The 20,027-nt window shown below is 39.3% G+C and overlaps 4 protein-coding genes across 4 annotated transcripts in view; 2 read left to right on the top strand and 2 right to left on the bottom strand.

Annotated features, from left to right (window-relative positions):
* LOC139964728 (protein Wnt-3a-like) overlaps positions 1-20,027 on the top strand; it is a 45,174-nt gene that overhangs the window by 16,133 nt on the left and 9,014 nt on the right. The window lies entirely within an intron of this gene.
* Positions 639-9,648, top strand: LOC139964828 (uncharacterized). The gene is made up of 2 exons (XM_071966837.1): positions 639-2,967; positions 3,163-9,648. Exons 1-2 carry the CDS (start codon positions 2,790-2,792, stop codon positions 7,458-7,460), a joined length of 4,476 nt encoding a protein of 1,491 aa, XP_071822938.1. The 5' UTR covers positions 639-2,789; the 3' UTR covers positions 7,461-9,648.
* Positions 10,347-14,089, bottom strand: LOC139964830 (uncharacterized protein F54H12.2-like). Its single transcript, XM_071966838.1, has one exon. The coding sequence runs from the start codon at positions 11,670-11,672 to the stop codon at positions 10,353-10,355; it is 1,320 nt and encodes a 439-aa protein (XP_071822939.1). The 5' UTR covers positions 11,673-14,089; the 3' UTR covers positions 10,347-10,352.
* LOC139964831 (uncharacterized) lies at positions 14,233-15,870 on the bottom strand. Its single transcript, XM_071966839.1, has 2 exons — positions 15,424-15,870; positions 14,233-14,892 (listed from the first exon to the last, which is right to left on the bottom strand). The coding sequence occupies exons 1-2, from the start codon at positions 15,691-15,693 to the stop codon at positions 14,332-14,334; spliced, it is 831 nt and encodes a 276-aa protein (XP_071822940.1). The 5' UTR covers positions 15,694-15,870; the 3' UTR covers positions 14,233-14,331.

The following is a 20,027-nucleotide window of genomic DNA, read 5'->3' as shown; positions in this document are numbered from 1 at the left end:
ATACGGTATCGGTAATTGAATTTCCTTAAAACGCAACTCCATTAATTTTGGATATAGCCGTATACTATACTATAACTTCAGTACTATATAGTTTTGTGAGGTCACAAAAAGGTCACTGCACATACTCAGTTCGGCTTTGAACTTTGAAGGGGGCATAAATCAGACACCCAGATAAATAGGTTGATAGACGACGGTATATCCTTAGTCCTTGGTTTGTAAATACATTTGTTCAAAACAAACGACAAACATCCGGTGAATGGCAGGCGAAACAAACAAGAAATAAATTAAAAAGAAGAAGAAGAACAATGAGACAATTCTGACAAAAAAAGTGATTCACTTTTCGCGACCTTCTGTTAGTTTTCTTCGAACAATGAATTTAATCTTTAATTTGGCAAATTGTAATTATTCGACCCTATCCCACAACATCCATCAAAATGCCTGGAATCAATTGTACCGAAATATTCACGGGTTTTGTTACAGTTTTAATGACAAGCTGCCCTACAATAGGACAGCGAGATATCAGGTTGATTGCATCACTGGGTGAATTCATCCCTCAGACATCACGGTGCCGTTACAAAGTGAATACTTCCGTGAACATATAGATACATAAGAGTATAAACAATATCGTTTTACATCAATAGTAGTAGTAACGATGGTTTAGGACAATCTATTGTTAAGGGATTATATTAATATTAATATTGTTATTAATATTTTTATGAATTTTTTTATGAATTTTTTTATGAATTTTTTTTATGAATTTTTTTATGAATTTTTTTATGAATTTTTTTTTTTTTTTTTTTTTTTTTTTTTTATGAATTTATTTATGAATTTTATTTATTTATTTTCTAATTTTATTGATCTATTTTTAAAGTGGTGAGGGGATACGTTCACAGAATCATGAACCCCAAACATGACATGCCGTAGCCTTAACTTTTCACCACGCTAAGTTTCTAAGTTTTTTTTTATTTTTTTTAATTTTTTTAATTTTTTTTTTTACAAGGCCAAGAACTGTTATTTTATTTATTTATTTTTAAAGTGGTGAGGGGATACGTTCACAGAATCATGAACCCCAAACATGACATGCCGTAGCCTTAACTTTTCACCACGCTAAGTTTCTAAGTTTTTTTAACGAGGCCGGGTATTTTCACTATATAGGTAATTGTTCCATATGGAGATAAGGTGGATCATAAATATAAAAAAGAAAAAGAGAGACTAAGTAAGAATAAATAATATACATAAATAAATAACTATCGAGAACAATAAATAAATAAATAACTTACATTAATGAAAAGAAAGAAAAGACAATGCATGTTTAAGGAAGTCGGATCAGTCTGCTCTTTCTGGAGAAATTGGTGGCCCTAAAAAAGAGCCGTTGGAAGCCGTTGGTAAGTTGTCCTACCATTCGATGATGGCCAACTCCTGCTCGAACTCCACCGTCAACTTGTAGCGGAGTGCCTCTTTCTGTACTGCAAACCAGTCGAACTGGGCCAATAGCAGGTAAGTTAGTAAAAATCTAACCTGCCGTGTCCTGTGTTCCGTTTCATTGGCCGGAGTTTGGTACTGGACGTCGTGCACAGAATCCTTCAACCATATACGCTTGTCTCTGATCCCACTGTTTCGGACTCTGACCGTCACTTCTTTTAGGAAAATCCTAAACTTGGCTCTGTTGCAAAACCCAACGAAAGTGTCGCTGTTAACGATCTTTTCAAACTCCTCCTTAAAGAGAAGTTTCAACTCTTCGCCGTACGCCTGGTATAATTGCCTAGCACTTGCCATTGTGGTAATGGATAAGTAGAATTTGGAAGTTCAAGAACGAATGAAGTTTTGAATAAGATGAAAACTCTTTTTAAAGGAAAAAGGTAAGAAAAAGATTGTAGGTGCTCTTTGTTCACGAGTCTAAAGCTCCAGAGTGAAGCCGGTGATTATCTTTTAGCCGCTCATTAGGTGGTGGGGGTACGCAGCTTAAAAAAAAAAAAAAAAAAAAAGTTCAAGTTAGGAGAAGTTTTAGGGATTACCGGTACTCTTTGTTTGACGTTCTATAAGGAGCTAATTTAAAAGCACGCTGGTACCAGCAGAGGGTCTTCGGTGAATGAGGGGGTTTAACTCAGTCATTAGCAAAAAATAAAGGTTAAAGTTAAAAAACGAAAGTTGTGTAAGCTTGTCGAGGACTGATTAATGTTTGACGTTCGATAAGGAGCCTAACTCTAATGGGCGTTGGTACCAGCAGAGTGTCTTCGATGAATAAGGGGATTAACTCAGTCATTAGCAAAAAATAAAGGTTAAAGTTAGGTTTGACGTTCGATAAGGAGCCTAGCTCTAATGGGCGTTGGTACCAGCAGAGTGTCTTCGATGAATGAGGGGTTTAACTCAGTCATTAGCAAAAATAAAGGTTAAAGTTAAAAAAACGAAAGTTGTGTAACAACAAGTTTAAGTTTGTCGAGGGCTGATTGACAGGTTGAGCCTGTAATGGATTTAAGTCTAGGAGGAAAGGATGTTAATGGCCTATCCTAAGTCGAATAACCAATCACGCGCTCAGTTTGATTTCAGACATGCGCATTGAAGGATTGAGTGGTAGGGCCATCCTAAATCGAATAACCAATCACGGGTCTAATTGTTTTTAGACATGCGCACTAAAGAAATGAGCACGAGGGCCACGCCGTTTCAGTTTCGCGGGCCTCACTCTTACCCACGCGTTTGATCAAGATAGAAGTCATTTGACATCACCAACTTGTCGAAATATTCGTTCTAAGTTTTCATACGCTCGTAAACTAAAAACCAAAATATCAAGCATGGATGCCACGAATCAAAAAATTGTTGCTGCTTCTTGCTTTGAGGATTTGGAAGTCATCGCTGCTGAGGAAATCCTGAACGAGGGGGAACGTGAGCAATTTTTTGAGCGCATGTGTGATTTTTTACGTCCGGAGGATCAGCCTAGCGATAACGTATCATCCAGTCAACGAGAAAGAGGTAAGACGTTCATTTCATTCGAATATATATTCACGTATAGGTTTAGAAGGAATCGTTTATTCAATTCAAAATAGAAAACATTCCAAATTAAACTAAATTCAATAACAGTTACGATTAGACTCTTTAACCCTGTATTTAATTTTCTGCTCTGTGATCTTAATGAATTTGTATTTTATTTGTACGTGTTCTTAACAGATATGGTCAGAGAATGGTTAAACGAGTCCGAGTTGCCCAAAATGGATGCCTTGGAGACTATGGTATTAGACTGGCTAGTTGATGGCGGGGAATGTGAAGGGGTTACTGATGAAGAAATGATTTCAGTTATCCCTACGCTTCCTCCTGTCCATGAAAGTGCATCTACCGCCCCTATTCGACAACAAGACACAGACCAGGATATTGTAGGAAGGATCAACGAAGGATCTTTGCCTTCTGGACTCTCTACACAAGCGCCCCCCGAACAAACCGGAGAAGGCCGTAAACGCCTAAGGGATAGCGCAGAAGAAGAAGAAGAAGAAGAAGAAGAAGAAGAAGAAGAAGAAGGAGAAGAAGAAGAAGAAGACATTGACCCTTCATCTGAGCATGACACCAGTCAAGACAGTTTCAGTAATTATGATGTAAGTGAATTTTATAATATTGATAAAGTGACTGAAAAATATGTTAAAAAATTCAAAGCGACATCAAACGATTACTGTATTACGTTTAACTTAATAGAGAATGACAGAGTCAATATTGATAATTTCCCCCAAATTTTAGGTCAGATATTTGATCATTTATTAGGTAATGAATTAAGTTCTAATATATCGCCTCACGATATGGTTCGCATTGTTATTACATCAGAACAATTAGATACACCTATTGCGTTACCGTTCATAAGACGTCGTGACGTGACAGTGGAGAAAATTATGGCCGAAATCCAGAAGGTTTTACAGTCCAATCGGGAATTATATCTAGACAGTGAACTTAGGCTGAATTTGATCCATTTGAAAATGCCTTCAGGTGGGGGTAGGTCTAACCGGTATAAATTTACCGGTAGACAATCAATTGATGATTTTTTTCGTGGTAAGCAATGCATCATTTCCATTCCACGGGGTAACGATGAACTTTGTTGCGCTCGAGCTCTAGTGACAGCCCTTGCTATAAAAGACAAAAATCACCCTAAGTTGAGTCAAATAAAAAAGGGTAGAAAGATTCAGCTCGAATTAGCGAAAGAATTACACGAAAATGCGGGGGTACCCCAAGGAATGTGCGGTATTCCAGAACTGCAAACTTTTCAAAATCATTTTGGTCGCCGTTTTCAAATAATTGTTTTAAGCGGTTTACAGTCCCCCGAAGTGATTTTCAAAGGCTCAGATTTAGCGATAGGGAAACAAATTTTTCTCCACTTGCACGACGGACACTATCATTTATTACTTCAACCAAACGCTTTTTACGGTAAAGGATACTATTGTCATTTTCACAATACATTGTACGATGATCGCTTCAGACACGTATGTGAGAGTACATGCAACGTTTGTTTTGTAGGAAATTGCAAGACCGAAGTGAATAATCAATGGATTCATTGTAACAAGTGTAACCGTGAATTTAAAAATGAAAACTGTTTTAGAAATCATATCAACGAAAAAAGCAAAGGTGATTCTATGACTGTTTGTGAACGGTTTCGACAATGTAAACACTGCGATCGGTTAGTGAGGTTAAGGAAAACCAGGGACGGGGGTTACAGCAAGCATAATTGTAATGAGTATTATTGTAAGATTTGTCATTTGACTGTAACAGATGGTCATAAGTGTTCTATTCAAGTGCATAAGGATAAACAAAAACCTTTTGAAAAAGAAGGGGAAGAGGGTCAGGAGATGGGGGAAGTGTGTGCGCAACAGGGTTCAAGTCATAAAGAAGACAATGAACAAAACTCTGCCCCTCGCGCGTACGTATTTTATGATTTTGAGACCATCCAAGAAAGTGGAACACATGTGCCAAACTTATGTGTTGCCCAGGTGGTTTGTGAGGGGTGTATCTCTGAATCATTTGAGACTCTGTGTAATTTCTGTGGGGATAAACAAGTCATATTTTCGGGGGCTAACACTCAAAACAAATTCGGGGAATGGTTTATTAAAAAAGAGAATACGACTTTTATAGCGCATAATTTCAAAGGGTTTGACGGGTATTTTATTTTGGATTTTCTTTACAAATTAGGGTTGACGCCGAACATCATTACCACGGGCGGGAAAATTATGCAAATTGAACTGTCGAGTCAAAAGATTCGGTTTATCGATTCCCTTAATTTTATGCCTATGCCTTTAGCTGCTCTCCCCAAAACGTTTGGGATCGATGAGTTGAGGAAAGGCTATTTTCCACATTTATTTAATACCGAGGCAAATCAAAACTATGTGGGCCCTTTGCCCGATGCATCCTTTTACACACCAAATGCCATGTCGGTTAAAAAGAGAAAGGAGTTTTTGAGTTGGTATGAAAGTGAACTTCAGAAGAATGTCCCGTTTGACTTTCAAAAGGAAATAGTGTCGTACTGTATCAGTGATGTTGATATTTTGAGACGTTGTTGTTTATTTTTTCGTGAATTCTTCATGGCAATTACAGAGAAAGACTTGCGAGGCGTTGACCCTTTCAAACATTGCATGACGATAGCCTCCGCATGTAATTTAGTGTTTAGGCGTAATTTTTTGAAGCCTAATACAATTGCAGTCTTCCATCATCAAAAACAAAAGCAAAATTCTTATGTATCGCTTCAGTGGTTACGGTACGAAAGTGTTAGGAGGAACATATACATACAACATGCTCAGAATGAAGGGGAAAGGAAAATGGGGCCGTACTGGGTAGATGGGTTTGCTACGGAGGGTAACGTTATTTTTGAATTTCAAGGGTGTTGGTGGCACGGATGTCCGACGTGCTATGACGAGGACACAATACATCCGTATCATCAAATTACAATGGGGGAGCTCTACAATCGGACTGTAAAGAGAAAGCAATTCTTTCGTGATGTTTATCCGGGTCATGTTTACGTAGAAATGTGGGGGCACCAATGGAATCAATTAAATCAAGATCTGTCCCTCGATATGAAAATGTGCATTGCACAGGTACCAAGAAACCTCGAGCCATTGAATCCTCGAGAAGCATTTTTCGGGGGAAGAACCAATGGAGTCAAATTACTTCATGAAGTTCAAGGGGGTGAACAAATTAAATATGTCGATTTTTGTTCTCTGTATCCGTACGTCAACAAGTGTTGCTCCTATCCTATGTATCACCCAAAAGTGGTGACTGATGATTTGTCACATGATATGTCTCAGTACTATGGATTAGTGCGGTGTAAGATACTGCCCCCCAGAAATTTATTTCACCCAGTACTTCCAGTCAAAATACATAACAAACTGATGTTTCCCCTTTGTTTGAGTTGTGTTTCAAGTAAATGTCAAACCCCCTGTACACATTCTGATTCAGAAAGAGCACTCACTGGTACATGGGTAACGCTTGAAGTTCAGAAAGCGGTTGCAAAAGGCTACAAAATTTTGAACGTCGAAGTTGTATGGCATTTCGAGAACAGGGCACAGTATGATAAAGAAAAGAAAACGGGGGGTTTATTCACTGACTACATCAACACGTTCTTGAAAGTCAAACAGGAAGCTTCGGGGTGGCCTTCATGGTGTATCACTGCAGACGATCGAGACAAGTACATCGCAGACTATGCAGCAAACGAGGGCATTGAATTAGATTCCAGCAAGATTAACTATAATCCTGGGCTCAGAGCACTAGCTAAACTAATGCTGAACAGCTTTTGGGGAAAATTCGGTCAGCGGTCAGATTTGGAAAAAACCGAAGTCGTGACCAACGTGTCACGCCTTTACGAATTAATACAAGACTCTGACAAAACTGACGTAAGAAACATACGTTTAATTAACGAGGAAATCTTAGAAGTTTGCTACAAAGAGTACCAGGAATTTGCTCAACCCAATGCCCGTGTTAATGTCGTAATTGCAGCCTTTACAACTTGTCACGCTAGACTGCGTTTGTACGATGTACTCGATCGTTTGCAGGAAAGAGTTTTATACTTCGACACAGATAGTATAATCTATGTTACGAAGCCAGGGGAATGGGAACCACCCACCGGGGATTATCTCGGGGACTTGACTGATGAAATCGATCCAAAGGACGGACAGTTCATTGCTTCCTTTTGTACGGGTGGGCCAAAAAATTACGCCTATACGTTAGATAGTGGCATGTCCGTATGCAAAGTTCGCGGAATTACTTTAAATTATGAAAACACTCAAAAAGTGAATTACAATACTTTGTATGAAATGGTACAATCAGTGAATGAGAAAAAACAACCTCCCGTCGTAACGGTCACTGATACACATAAAATCACCCGGGATGTCAAAAGAAGGAAGATCGTCAATAAGACGATGAAAAAAGATTACAGAGTCGTTTACGACAAAAGAATCATTTTAGATGAATTCAGAACCGTACCTTATGGATTTGATTTCTAAGACGTAATGTCATCAATGGGGGAGGGGGGGGGGTTATATGGGACGGTAGGAAAAAATGGAAGGTATGAGTAAAAGTCGTAAGATGTAAATAAGAGAGAATATTATATGTATATATATTTTGAGAATTTATTATTTAACGTAATTGTTTGTAAAATGAATTTCAATTGAAGAAAAAACGTATTGAAATAAAAGAAAGAAAAAAGAGAAGGGTACACACCCCATCATATTTCGTGTTTTGTTTCACTTGCTTTTGCGTCTTCTTTATTTATGTTCCTCTTTTGTATTTAAAAGCTAAGATGATATATGATGAACTAATGATGAAGGAAGTAATGACGGATTATAAAAAATATAAAAAATAAAAATAATAAATAAATGAAAATAATGATTACAGGGCTTCCCATTTTAACCATTTATGCCGTTTAGACATTGGTCTAGCTGGAGATGATCTTCTACGAGAATTTCTTTTCCCGGGAGGAGTGGGTAATAATCGGGCGGGTGGATCCTTCAATTGGTGCATATATTGTCGCCTTGTTACATTTCCGACATAGGCTTCGGGAAAATTGATTGTCATTAAACCTCTCATAAACTGTTGCCACCCAATAGGATTAAAATCTTTACGCGATTGTAACAGATCGAGGATTAAGTCGGTGATGTTAGAACCGACTACTGGATTACCCTCATAGATTAACTCCCCTTTTAAATTCCAGTCGATAGTAGGTTCATGATCTGATAAACGCTGATGATGAATACGGTCTAACAAAAGTTTAGCCTTGTTTTTAATAGATTTTGGAAAATGTTTGATTAATTGATAATTTGGTTCCTCCTTGGAAGATTGATCCTTGTTAATAGGGGTAGTAGTTTGACTCTGGGACTGATCCATCGTCGTCGTCGTATCGCTCATAACACGCAGCGCGATAGGTTCCCCAACTGTTTTTTCTGCGTCCAAATAGCGTTGTAGAATCTGATGGTACAAGTCCACTTTTTCGTACAGGGTTAGGTCCTTCCTATCTAGAGTGTTTTTCATGGCTTCATCCAATTGGTGGAGTCGAGATGGTGTTTTATCCTGATTGGTTGCGTGAACCACTCGAGCCACATCCTGAGGCATCAGAACCATCTTCTTGGTATATTGCATGATATTTTATCGTTGCGTCACAGCACCCAGTAACATGCCTCCCAAAGATTGAATGATAGGTTTTAATATCAAACTCAAAAAGCCTCCCCTCTGTATTAATATATCCTTGCGCTTTTTATTGGATAGGCGTTTGTTGGATAGTTCCCTGAGATGTTTCTTGTACCGCGACAATTTCGACTTCTGGACGCGAGATAATGGCACATTTCCTTTTACAACATTGGCGGCGCATTCACATAAACTTTTGATTAACTGGGGGTCCGCGTGTTGTAGGAAAGCCTTTCGCTGTTTGGGGGAACATTTCGATAAAAAATCAATTTCCCGGGCATGGTTTCTCAAGCGACGTGATGGTGGTGCCATGTCTGCGTTTCAGATAAAAAATGAAGGCCTTAGATCTGTGTGTCTATGTTTTATCAGTTTGTGTTTATTTCCTTCGATCATTTGGGTACGTATGCATACTGCGTCTCATGTGGAAAAATGTTTGTACGAAGACGAAAATCCTCGGGCGTGTAAGGCTTTAAATCGATGAAGAGGTATCCGTATGGATTCTTGGTAGCATCTGCAAACGCTTCTTGCATAAATTTGACTTGACCGGGATACATCTGTTTGGCCAAATTTGAGACTTGGGTTTTGTCTCTCGGGTTTTTAAATAACACGATATAATGTGCATTCAGTGTGATATTACGCGTTTCCTTTGCCCCGTAAAAGAAATTTTGTAAAATATAGATCACGGAAATATTTCTGTGATGTGATCCTTTGGAGAACAAATCAGTTATGCGTTGATCGTTCCCATGTGACGTCATAATATCGTCTAAAATCATCAACGTTTTGTAAGTAGGGTCAAGATATGTCTCCAAATCCGTCGGGAGACCTTCAACAAAACGGATGTTAGAGAGGGCAGCAGACAGCTCCATAAAAGCTGGCTGGTATTCCCCATAGCAATACACAATCCTCTCAGGCGTTCCTTCAATGACATCTTGCGTCAAAATTTTCTTTACAAACTGCGTTTTACCACAACCAGTAGGCCCTGCAATGACGCACGTAAAGGGATGTTGTAGTTTCGTCGAATGCATTTAGAGAAATGAACCCGTTTTCAAATGTTACCCTAAATATAAAGAGAAAACAAATGTCTCGACTACGAAAACGGTGCACAGTCGTCTCATGGCCGTTATCGTCATTAGCCTACGCATAATTGAATCCTGATTACCACGCACACTCCTTTTTAAAAATGATTCTGGCAATTTGAAATGCCAAATATTCGTCATCTACGATAGGTAGGGCGACGTCATAGCGTCGTTCGATAAATGCATTGACCAAAGAGTCGTTAAGTTGCCAATCCTTCGTAAACTGGTTGACGATTCGCGACATGGACAGACCTCTAACTCTGTGCAATAAAAAATACAAACAGTGTTGGCCACACGCTGTTGAAAAGAAGTCTTGTATCTGTTTGTCATTGACTTTCAGGGGTGATTTTGAAGCGTGTCTTCTTAGAAATGGTCTAAAATAAGAGGCGCATGCTTCGGGAGAACGTCCAAAGGAGTCAAAGAATTCTGTTTGCTCAACGCCAACGAAAATAGCCACCCAATGACTTCCCGGTTCTTCTTTTATATCCGTGTTTGCTATAAGACACCATGGGGGTTTCATGCGTTGAGTGGGCAGGCAGTCCGCTGGAAATACCCCTCGACATAAAGGGCGCAACATTGCGTCTGACTTGATGATCGTCATTAATTGTTTTGTATTCATGGTGATTACAGAGAAGAGCGTTAAAAGTCTATGAATACGTTGCGAGTTTTATCCACTTCTACCACGGCGTCATATTCAGCGTATACAACCACATTTACACTTCTGGTCAATGCGTGCTCAAATTGCATTTCAAGGCGCACATTACCGTTTTTGCGGAGATTAAAGTGGCCTCCGCTCGCTAGGTCAGGGGTCATGTCAAAGGCATACAACGTGTAACCTTTGGCGTAGTCACTTCGGCTGATCTGATTGCCTTTGTCACTAAACATACTATTTAATCCCGAATAAAGGGTCTGATAGGCCATGATGTAGCGGTCATCCGTAAAACTAGGGCGTAACGGTTTCCATGGTAGCTGTTCACCGTCGACGTATAACGCTAAAAAGTTCAGATGATGGTGATAAAAATTAAATGGGTTTCTGTTGTAAGCACCATTAAAAGCTTCCGTGTCAACAATTCCCAACACCACTCGTTTCGGTAGATTACCCAAGAACAAACTTTCCCGTTTGAAGATTAAGTTTCCTCTCGGGATGGAAAGCGATGTGACTTCTACTCTGTTGATAGGGTATTTAGCAGTGCCTTGCTCCAAAGCCTTGGCATGTGCTAAAGCCACTTCAGGGTGAACTTTAACATGACGTACGTAAAGCGAAGCATCCACGATGCGAACTTTAAAAGATGCGTTTGCTTCACTGGACAAGAGACAAAAAGCATCTTTGTTACGGTGTAACTTCATTTTCATTTCAACACCGCCTAATAACATCTTTTGCTGAACAAACATATCACAATGTAAGGGGCCAACCAGATCGACGACCTTACTGTTCTTGACAAATTCGTATCTGGCTTTTAGGCCTTCATTCACCACTTGTTGATCTCCGTTGGGATTACAAGAATCCATTTTTCCAGCAGTATCTTTGTAGAACAGGCTTCCAGTGAGTTGAGATTCCTTGGCTTCCGGGCCATAAGAGAGCAATGTCTCCATCATCGCACGATAGGCGTAAGTATTCGTTGAAGGCGTTACCAGACGATCGTTTAACGTGACATCTACTTCGGAAAAGAGAGACTGTAATAACAAATTAACGGGACCAACGTTTGCGTCCTGCGGGAGATCATCGCCGTTACTTTGACTCAACTTTGCCCTCACGTGAAGAATAGTTTGAGACAGATCGAGATAATCCTCGGTCGATCCCTGCACGGAAAATTGTATCGGGGATGTATCGGTGATATTAGTGAGAGGATGATATTGAATCCAATTGCCCTTCACGATACTGGTTTGTGTTGGGGGTACTGTGAACAAATCCAACTCTGATTTCATGCACTCGCATGAATTATTGTGAACAAGGGCCATGATGGTGATGATGATGATGATTACACGTCGAAAATATCCAGAGACCTCTTCACTCGCTTGGTTCGTTGTCTTCTGACGTTTTTTGGCTTTGCTTTTCTTTTTAAAGGTTTCCTTCTCGAAGTTGATCCTTCCAGTACACTCGTGACCATCCGTTGTCCTGCTTGACCAAGTCGTCGCTTAGCAGAGGTTTTAATGTGTTCTCCTTGCAGCGCATCGTTCATAATTTCCGTTCCCGTATACAACGCCTGTTTGCCCAGTGTTTTAGCCCCACTCTTTAAAAATGGAAGGGCTGATCTGGCTAATCGCCCTAAGATACCTCCTAATCCGTGTCCTCTCTGATGGTGATAACCAGTGAACACTGGAAGTCCACGTCCTACCTGGCGAAGGTAGTAGTCTTCAAATGAATTCTTCATATTGATACGTTTAGGATTAGGTAAAAAGGGAAGATTTACTCTGCTTGAAGTGGAGTTTCACGATCACACGCCCAAGTTGAAATGGAATCAATTGTCCGAGATCATCCCTTAAATCTATTTGGATGTTTTCGATCATTCGGGATCGAACGGGAATGTAATGCGGATTGGTGTACGACACCGTGATGTGCTCCCCTGGGCGTTTATCTCCTATTTTAACAACGCGCAGTAAGGGCACGTGAGCATCCCCTACCCTCTGATGATCGACTATGTCACTGTAAACAAAAAAACTGGTGACGCCATTGTGTACATCTGAGACAACGTCACCGATGTTGAATCCCTCCGTACATATCTTGTTATGGTCTAAGAAACCAAACATTTGACTGAGACCTTGAAGAGCGAGGCTGTAACCTCTTTTTACTCTCACCGCGGTTTTGAAAGAATGCTTGTTGAGATGTAGTTTCACGTTGGCTGTCTCCGCTGGGGTTAATTCGTCGTGAAAGGCATCTATGACTTCCTGTATGGTGTCATAATATCCCTCGGGTAAACAAATCTCTCTCTCGTTGAGGAGCATGCCACAGTTTTTATATGTCACATTGTGCCAATTGAAAGGATACTGAATTTCACAAAGCGCTACTTCCCAATTCCCTGATAATACAATAGGCTCTGCCAACTGCGTCGTGAAACTAGAAAGCGTGTTACGTGGAAAATATTCGTATGAACTGTTGCTAGGCAACGTCACGTAAAAGTGCGATGCCATCATATCTTGTCCACGTCCTTCACCCAACTGTTAAATTTTGCTGGATATCCCTGCCATTTAACGAGATATTCAGTGCGGCCTCCTCGCTTTCGCTTCTTCAAAACTTTTTCGACTCTAAATAGGGCGCTCTCATCGACGTGAACACTTTGTAGTTCATGTTCATAAAAGTTACCCTCAATGGCCTCACCATCCCAGTCCTGGAGTTTGTATACGGGTATAGGTTTGGGTTTCCGCTTCACTACCGTGAATACTTCTTCACTCCAATTAGGTAAATAACCCTTTTCAAATTTGAGTTTTGATTTTGCAATTCTAACTCTTTCCTGTAAGTTAAATTTAAAATTGTCATTCGGTTTCCGTGCTATTGAAGGATATAACGTCTGCCACACCCGTCCTTCATTTTCCTTTGAAACGTCTATGGGTCGCATTTTAATGGATCTGTGATACGCACGATTGTAACCTTTTACGAGTTTGGGTAAAACGTCGATGTATTTCAGAGAATTGCGATAGGTAAAGTCTTTCCACATCCTCGATTTCAAAGTGCGGTTGAACCTTTCCACGACAGAAGCTTTAGTTTCATTGTTGGTCGTGAAATAATGAATGTTTTTATCTTTTAAAAATCTTTGAACGTTTTTATTTAAAAATTCCCCACCTCTGTCAGTATGAATTTGTAATGGCGTTCTGCCCGAGGAAAACATGGTTTTTATAGCGTTCAATACGGTAGTCCCAGATTTATTTTTGATCGGTACTACCCATGCGTGCTTCGATAAGACATCGATGCACGTTAACAAAAATTTAAACCCCCGATTGTACCGCGAAAGAGAACTTAAATCAACCAAATCCATCTCCCATTGGTGATCCATTGCACTAACCAAAACTCTATTTCTAGAGAAAAGTCTCCTTGAGCTTTTATGTAGCGTATACGTATTTTGTTTTTTCATCCAGTCAAGAATTGCCTTTCGGGTAAGCTGATGCACCCCTTCCTTTTTGACTTCTGAGTAAAGTTTGTTAACCCCTCCATAACTCGCAGGGTGTCGGGGGTCGTAATAAATCTTGTGCAAGTAGTCCTCGTGGTTTGCATCCATGGTGGGGGGAGGGACAAGGTTCTTTGTTATGAGAGGAGCGGACAGTGAATGATAAACTCTCGTCGATATCATTATCCTAAATGGCTAAACAAGGTGTTGGTACTATATCATTTGTAAGGGGGGGGGGGAGGGGAAGGGGAAATAATGGGGGAACGGGGAACATGCGAGGGAGGGATGGGATGGTGTAGCTTAATATTCCTGACAAATAAAAATAAAATGACGGAGACTTGTAAGCCAAAAAACGACAAACGAACACATGTGTAACTGTCGTATATAGACTGTAATTGAGATTAAAAATTAAAAAAAAAAAAAATAAGATAATATTTGCTTAGCTTTTACTACAACACAATCATTTACATTTATTTTTAACTAACATCTTAATTATGTATTGTTTACGTTACACATTTTTAATCATTATTACTTATTCTTAACATTATTCTTCTTAACAAATCAACATTTTCACGTAATACCCAATGCACACAATAATAACTTATCCACAATTCCTCTGGTGGCATATTTATCTTCATTGCACGACATTCCACCAGATATTTGGTCTTAAAAATATGTTCAATGTCCAAGTTTCTTACGGAATCATCCAGGAACATTGCGAGGCGTTCATCGTCCGTGGCCATGAGACACCAGTCGTGCTCAATCTGACTCGGATGGTCCACACTACATCCGTAACACAAATCATCGCATTTTTGTTTTATGATATGCCAAAGCTCTTGGCAAATCACATTCTTTGCTAAACGTTGCAACTTTTTTTCGTGTTCGGTTGTCGTTGTCTGGACCTCATCTACGACGATGCCTTTTTCAAACAACCTCTTTGGTTGACATCTGGGGTTTCGCCTCTTGATGTGCCTAGACACTTTGGGGGCCACTACATCCGGTCGTCGTGCATTCACGCTCGGGGTCTCCAGTTCTGCCTCCTCATCCGAATCCAATACCCAGATCACTTCAGTTTCATCCTGAAACATAGTACGAACAACATGTGAATACTAAATCCTGTTACAATCAGCAATCATCGCTGCGAGCTTTTCGTCAATGTCAGGCACAATACTCTCCAACCACAGCCACTGCTCCCCCGTTATATTTATACCTTTCTTTGTCGGATAACATTTTCCAAACTTACTGTATCGTGTGTGTTCACGTAGACTGATAAATGTCTTCCCCATCCAACGATATAAGCCTATCATTTTGAAAGGTTTTTCAAGCGTGTTAGTTTCATTCTCAGGTTGTAAATGATGTTTTTCATATACTGAACGTGAAGGCAAAGGGTTCTTTTCAACTTCCTTCAACGCATTACTAATACGCGTCATTAAAAATTTTAGTTCACCCCACTGTTTGACGGATAAAGTAAGCCCTGATTTTCCCGGTAGTAATGCATCACATCCATCCTTGCTATAAAATTGTCTTATGGTAACGTAAGCCTTGCCACGAAATGTATGTAACTGTACATGCGTATTGCCTTCGAGATGAAACAGAGCAGGTTTACTCACATGCGTTGGTTTGCAACCAGCTTCGTCGTAACCCTCTGTCAATGGCGATACCGTTGGTGGAGGTGACTGCGACGACCGCTTAGTAGGGCTCGGCCATTGTAGACGGGTTTCCTCGTCTTGAGGTGTTGGTGGCGTTACATCTTTTGCCAATTTGGCCATTTTAATAATGTTCAAGTCCAAAGGCACTGCGTTTTGACGGCGCAGTCTCTTCAAGCCTTGACGCACAGAGTCATCGGTACAAAGCGTCGAAGTTTCGATTGAGGAAGCCATGATATGAATGTCGTCCAAATCAAGAATCCGTAAAAATGACTAAGTCCAAACTTTAAGATAGTTGAAACAGCAAAAATGTTCTAAGTCCAAACTTTTGAGAAGTTTGAAGCAGCAAAAATATTCTAAGTCCGAACTTTCAGATAGTTGAACAGCAAAAATATTCTAAGTCCAAACTTTTGAGAGGTTGGAAGCAGCAAAATTTTCTAAGTCCGAACTTTTCAGGTAGTTGAGCAGCAAAAATATTCTAAGTCCAAACTTTTCAGATAGTTGAGCAGCAAAAATATTCTAAGTCCAAACTTTTGAGAGGATGGAAGCAGCAAAAATATTCTGAGTCCGAACTTTTCAGGTAGTTGAGCAGCAAAAATATTCTAAGTCCAAACTTTTCAGATAGTTGAACAGCAAAAATATTCTAAGTCCAAACTTTTCAGATAGTTGAACAGCAAAAGTATTCTAAGTCCAAAGAGTTGAGATTGGCTGAGGAACGATGTGAACAGTGAGATGCTTCGATGCAGAGTGATCTTATAAAGGGTTTTACAACACACCAATATCTCTGTTTTTAATCTTAGAACAATGAAACGCCTGTAAGCCTTTTCCATCAAAAACATAAGGTTATACACGTGGGTACCCTTATCCCCCCTTAATCATTGCTTTCATAATTAAGCTACGTCCGTCTGTCTCCTTATGACACAAATAAACCCGTATAGTGAAAAATACCCTCATCCCATCTTCAAAGTGATTATTGGTTTTTTACAATAATCCGTCGCAATCATTTCTAAAGCTTTCTTTACTTCCGCTTCGCCATCATTCTTATCATCTTACATAAGAGCACTCTACTTAAGCTCCTCATTAAGATACCTTTTCAATCATTAACACACCCCCCGCTGTTAATGCCAATCATGTCAGAACTTGTTGCCAACGTGTCATGTTTCTCTCTCAAAACTTTGGAAAAGGAGGGCGCACTTAATCCTAAAACTTTGTTAATAGAGGGCGTTCTGTCATATGACATCATACAATTTATTTTACTAAAACATAATGATAATAATATTAATAAAACATATAAAAATCATATATCAAAATCATATATCAAAATTCATATCAAAATTCATAAAAAAATTCATAAAAAAAATTCATAAAAAAATTCATAAAAATATTCATAAAAATATTAATAACAATATTAATATTAATATAATCCCTTAACAATAGATTGTCCTAAACCATCGTTACTACTACTATCAATTCCATATTTCGAGCGGTTTCTCTTTGCCTTCGTTTCAATTAGTTAGTGCAATTAATTTAGCTTTGTTTCAATGAGGGTGAATGTTCGCATGCTTTTAAACAGAAGAATACCCCCCCCCCCCCAAAAAAAAAAAAAAATGTTTATTCATATGACTCTATATCGCTTATCAAAAGTACATGGCAAGTTCACTTAAAAAGTATCACATGTGCGCACCGCAATACTTTTTGTCATGTAATTACGAACTTTTGTAGTTTGTCTTGACTAACAAAGAATGCGGTTGAGTTCCAAAACAGTTACAGGGGAATGAATTAACTTTAAAAGGAACAACTAAAACCGACTGGTGCATGGTGGATAAGTCAGTTGGTATAGAGCACAGATAGGGCATAGGGGCTTTTAACCTTAAGGTCATTTGTTCCCGGATCCCATTCTAACAAAGCAATTCTTTGCTGTTTGTCAAGTTTGACTTAAAAAAATATTCTCAGCCGAGGGAGAGAAATTCAGACAGACAAAAGGTTTTTTTTGTGTAGAGAGGGAGGGGGAGGGGCGGGAGAAAGTTTCCAACTTTCTTACAATGAAATTTGGAAATAAAATGTGTAGAAGAGAATGTACCAATGTTACAATCCTTCTCTTACCACCCCCCCCCCTCCGCTCCCCTTGATTAAAGCAAATGTTTCCAAACTTAAATGATCCGTTCCTCTGTTCAGCCACAGATATAGTCTGTCGCCATCTTTATATATACCAGAGTTCATTCGCCTAGCCGGTTATTTGTGCTGTTTTTTGACCTCCCCTAATCTATTTTCCAGACTTCCAGTTTTGGCAATCATATCATATATATACTTTCGGGAATGCATTATTCGGTCTTCTCCATCAAGGTTTCTTTTGAGTGGCATTTATGTAGCAAGCACTGTTAATATAGATTTATGTCTTTGTTTTTTGATCCGGATTGTACCCATCGGACTAATAAAATAAAAGACCAAAACACCCGAAACGGTTACCTCAACCAATCTGTGTATGTGATACATCCGAATTGGTCGCAAACACTGAAACAGAAACTGACTTTAATTTGGAACCAATACTTCAGGGGGAAAGATGACCTACACGAGATCGCTTCATCTTGACACGATTAAGGCGCAAAAGTTGGGTCACCATGGGGGTTGACCTCGGGGACCATCAGCCATTAGTGCTAATTATCCGTGGTTTACTACAACTATGTGTAAACTAAATGCGTATTTAAGTATACCGATATGGAACGGAAGAGATGCACACAAAATTGATATTTGATAGCTGAATAATTTTTCAACAAAATCCATGTATGTATCAATGAAGGCCCGGACCCAGGGGTGGAGGATAAACCCCCCCCTCCTCAACCCCTCCATCCGCACATTAGAAAAAAGGTTGCACTAGTTCTTGGCACAACCTTGCTTCTAGATTAATTTTTGACCTAATTTATAGTCTAAATATTCCTCAGAACGTACCGTTTGACGTCATATGATTTCTCTTGGGGCCGAACCCCTACATGAGAGTTATAAAATCCCACAACCACCCGACAGTGTGATAATTGTAAAAAGTAAATGAGCGCATAATGTGTGAATCAGAGTTTCGTGTAACTGATACCCGTTCATATATACCTTGTATTTTGAAATCGTTACAACATCCATAACGCCCAAACTCGTAAACATCTTATTTACATAAACTGGAAACCCATCAAACTAATATATAACCAATTCATTTTATCTCTATAAGCATGTAGTAAACCGTTCATGTTCACTGCGGAAAATTTTGTGTCCCACAAACTTCATGTTATGTTTTATGGTTCCATATTGTGGAACTCCATTGAACGTTTATACCTAACTTTATTATGCTGTTCCTGATGCGCTTTTTGTTGACTTAAGATAAAATGTAGGCGAAAGTTCCAGTGAAGCACATCTAAACATGTTCCTTGCTGAATGTGGTACATGAAAGTGACGATTTGGGGGAGAGGAAGGGAGAGAGAGGGGGGAGGGTGGGAGAGAGGGGAGGGGTGGGTGTGAATATGGGTAAAATTGTTACGACAGCGATGGAAAGACATAGCTGAGGATATTAAAGAGTGTTGAAAATATGAGTATTTGATGAAAAGAATGGTTAACGATAGTTATAATACACCGTACGGAACTGGGGGAGAGGAAGGGAGAGAGAGAGAGAGGGGGGGTGGTTGTGAATATGGGTAAACGTGTTACGACAGGTAATGAAATGACATAACTGAGGATATTAAAGAGTGTTGAATATATGAGTATTTCATGACAAGAATGGTTAATGATAGTTATAATACACCGTACGGAGAAATATGTTTTGATGGGAAGTCGTGCCATACTCATATACATCACCGTGACGGTTTTTTATTAAATGTACGATAATATATACAAGGGTAACGTTAATTCATGTGCCATGTTAGCAAGCGTTCTCGTCGTCGTAACTCGGTGTGTATAATACATCACTGGCATGCATTAACGCGCCTTGTGTAGACCAAGACATTAATCATTTTTCCGTGATATTTTGGACCCTTTAGTCGTCCATTTTACCAGAGTGACAATTATTCTTAAACAAAAGTGATTTTAAGAGGTACTTGCAGACATTGTAAAAATGATGGGCGACAATTCTTAAAGGGACAGTCCTCCTATCTCTCCCCCTCTCTATTGCGGCATATTATTAAAATGCTTTTTTTTATACTATTTAGTTCGTATACAACTATATAGCCTGTATGCAGCTATTGAGTTCAAGGCGTTGAGTGTTTATTAAGATATAAAAACAATTATCACGCCCTCAATTAATGATGTTGAAATTTTTTTGACGTTTCGTGTGGGTACGTTTGTATGTATGTGTTAGTATGTCGACGTGTGCGTCTACGAGACAGGAACGTTGAAAGCATGAAGTATTTAACTTTGAACAAAGCCGTCAGAAATTATCACTTAAATCATGCCCTCAAAAATACGTAGATGATCTGGCGTTCTTGGCGGTATGTGCGATTATGTCCTGTGGTTGTTTCAGACGGTAATGTTGTATTCATATATAGTGTCAGCTTCAGAAAATATTTGATATCGTTTGTGGTAGAAATATTATT

This window comes from Apostichopus japonicus, chromosome 23 (assembly GCF_037975245.1).
Source record: "Apostichopus japonicus isolate 1M-3 chromosome 23, ASM3797524v1, whole genome shotgun sequence".
Taxonomy (NCBI): domain Eukaryota; kingdom Metazoa; phylum Echinodermata; class Holothuroidea; order Aspidochirotida; family Stichopodidae; genus Apostichopus; species Apostichopus japonicus.
This window is presented reverse-complemented; position numbering and strand designations above follow the sequence as displayed.

Bases quoted from the DNA above. Each gene is read 5' to 3' on its own strand.
- LOC139964828 (XM_071966837.1), top strand. From the start codon at position 2,790: ATGGATGCCACGAATCAAAAAATTGTTGCTGCTTCTTGCTTTGAGGAT. The intron at 2,968-3,162 runs GTAAGACGTTCA...TGTTCTTAACAG, and splicing joins ATCCAGTCAACGAGAAAGAG to ATATGGTCAGAGAATGGTTA.
- LOC139964830 (XM_071966838.1), bottom strand. From the start codon at position 11,672: ATGGCCCTTGTTCACAATAATTCATGCGAGTGCATGAAATCAGAGTTG.
- LOC139964831 (XM_071966839.1), bottom strand. From the start codon at position 15,693: ATGGCTTCCTCAATCGAAACTTCGACGCTTTGTACCGATGACTCTGTG. The intron at 14,893-15,423 runs GTGAGTAAACCT...ACTATGTTTCAG, and splicing joins CTGGTTGCAAACCAACGCAT to GATGAAACTGAAGTGATCTG.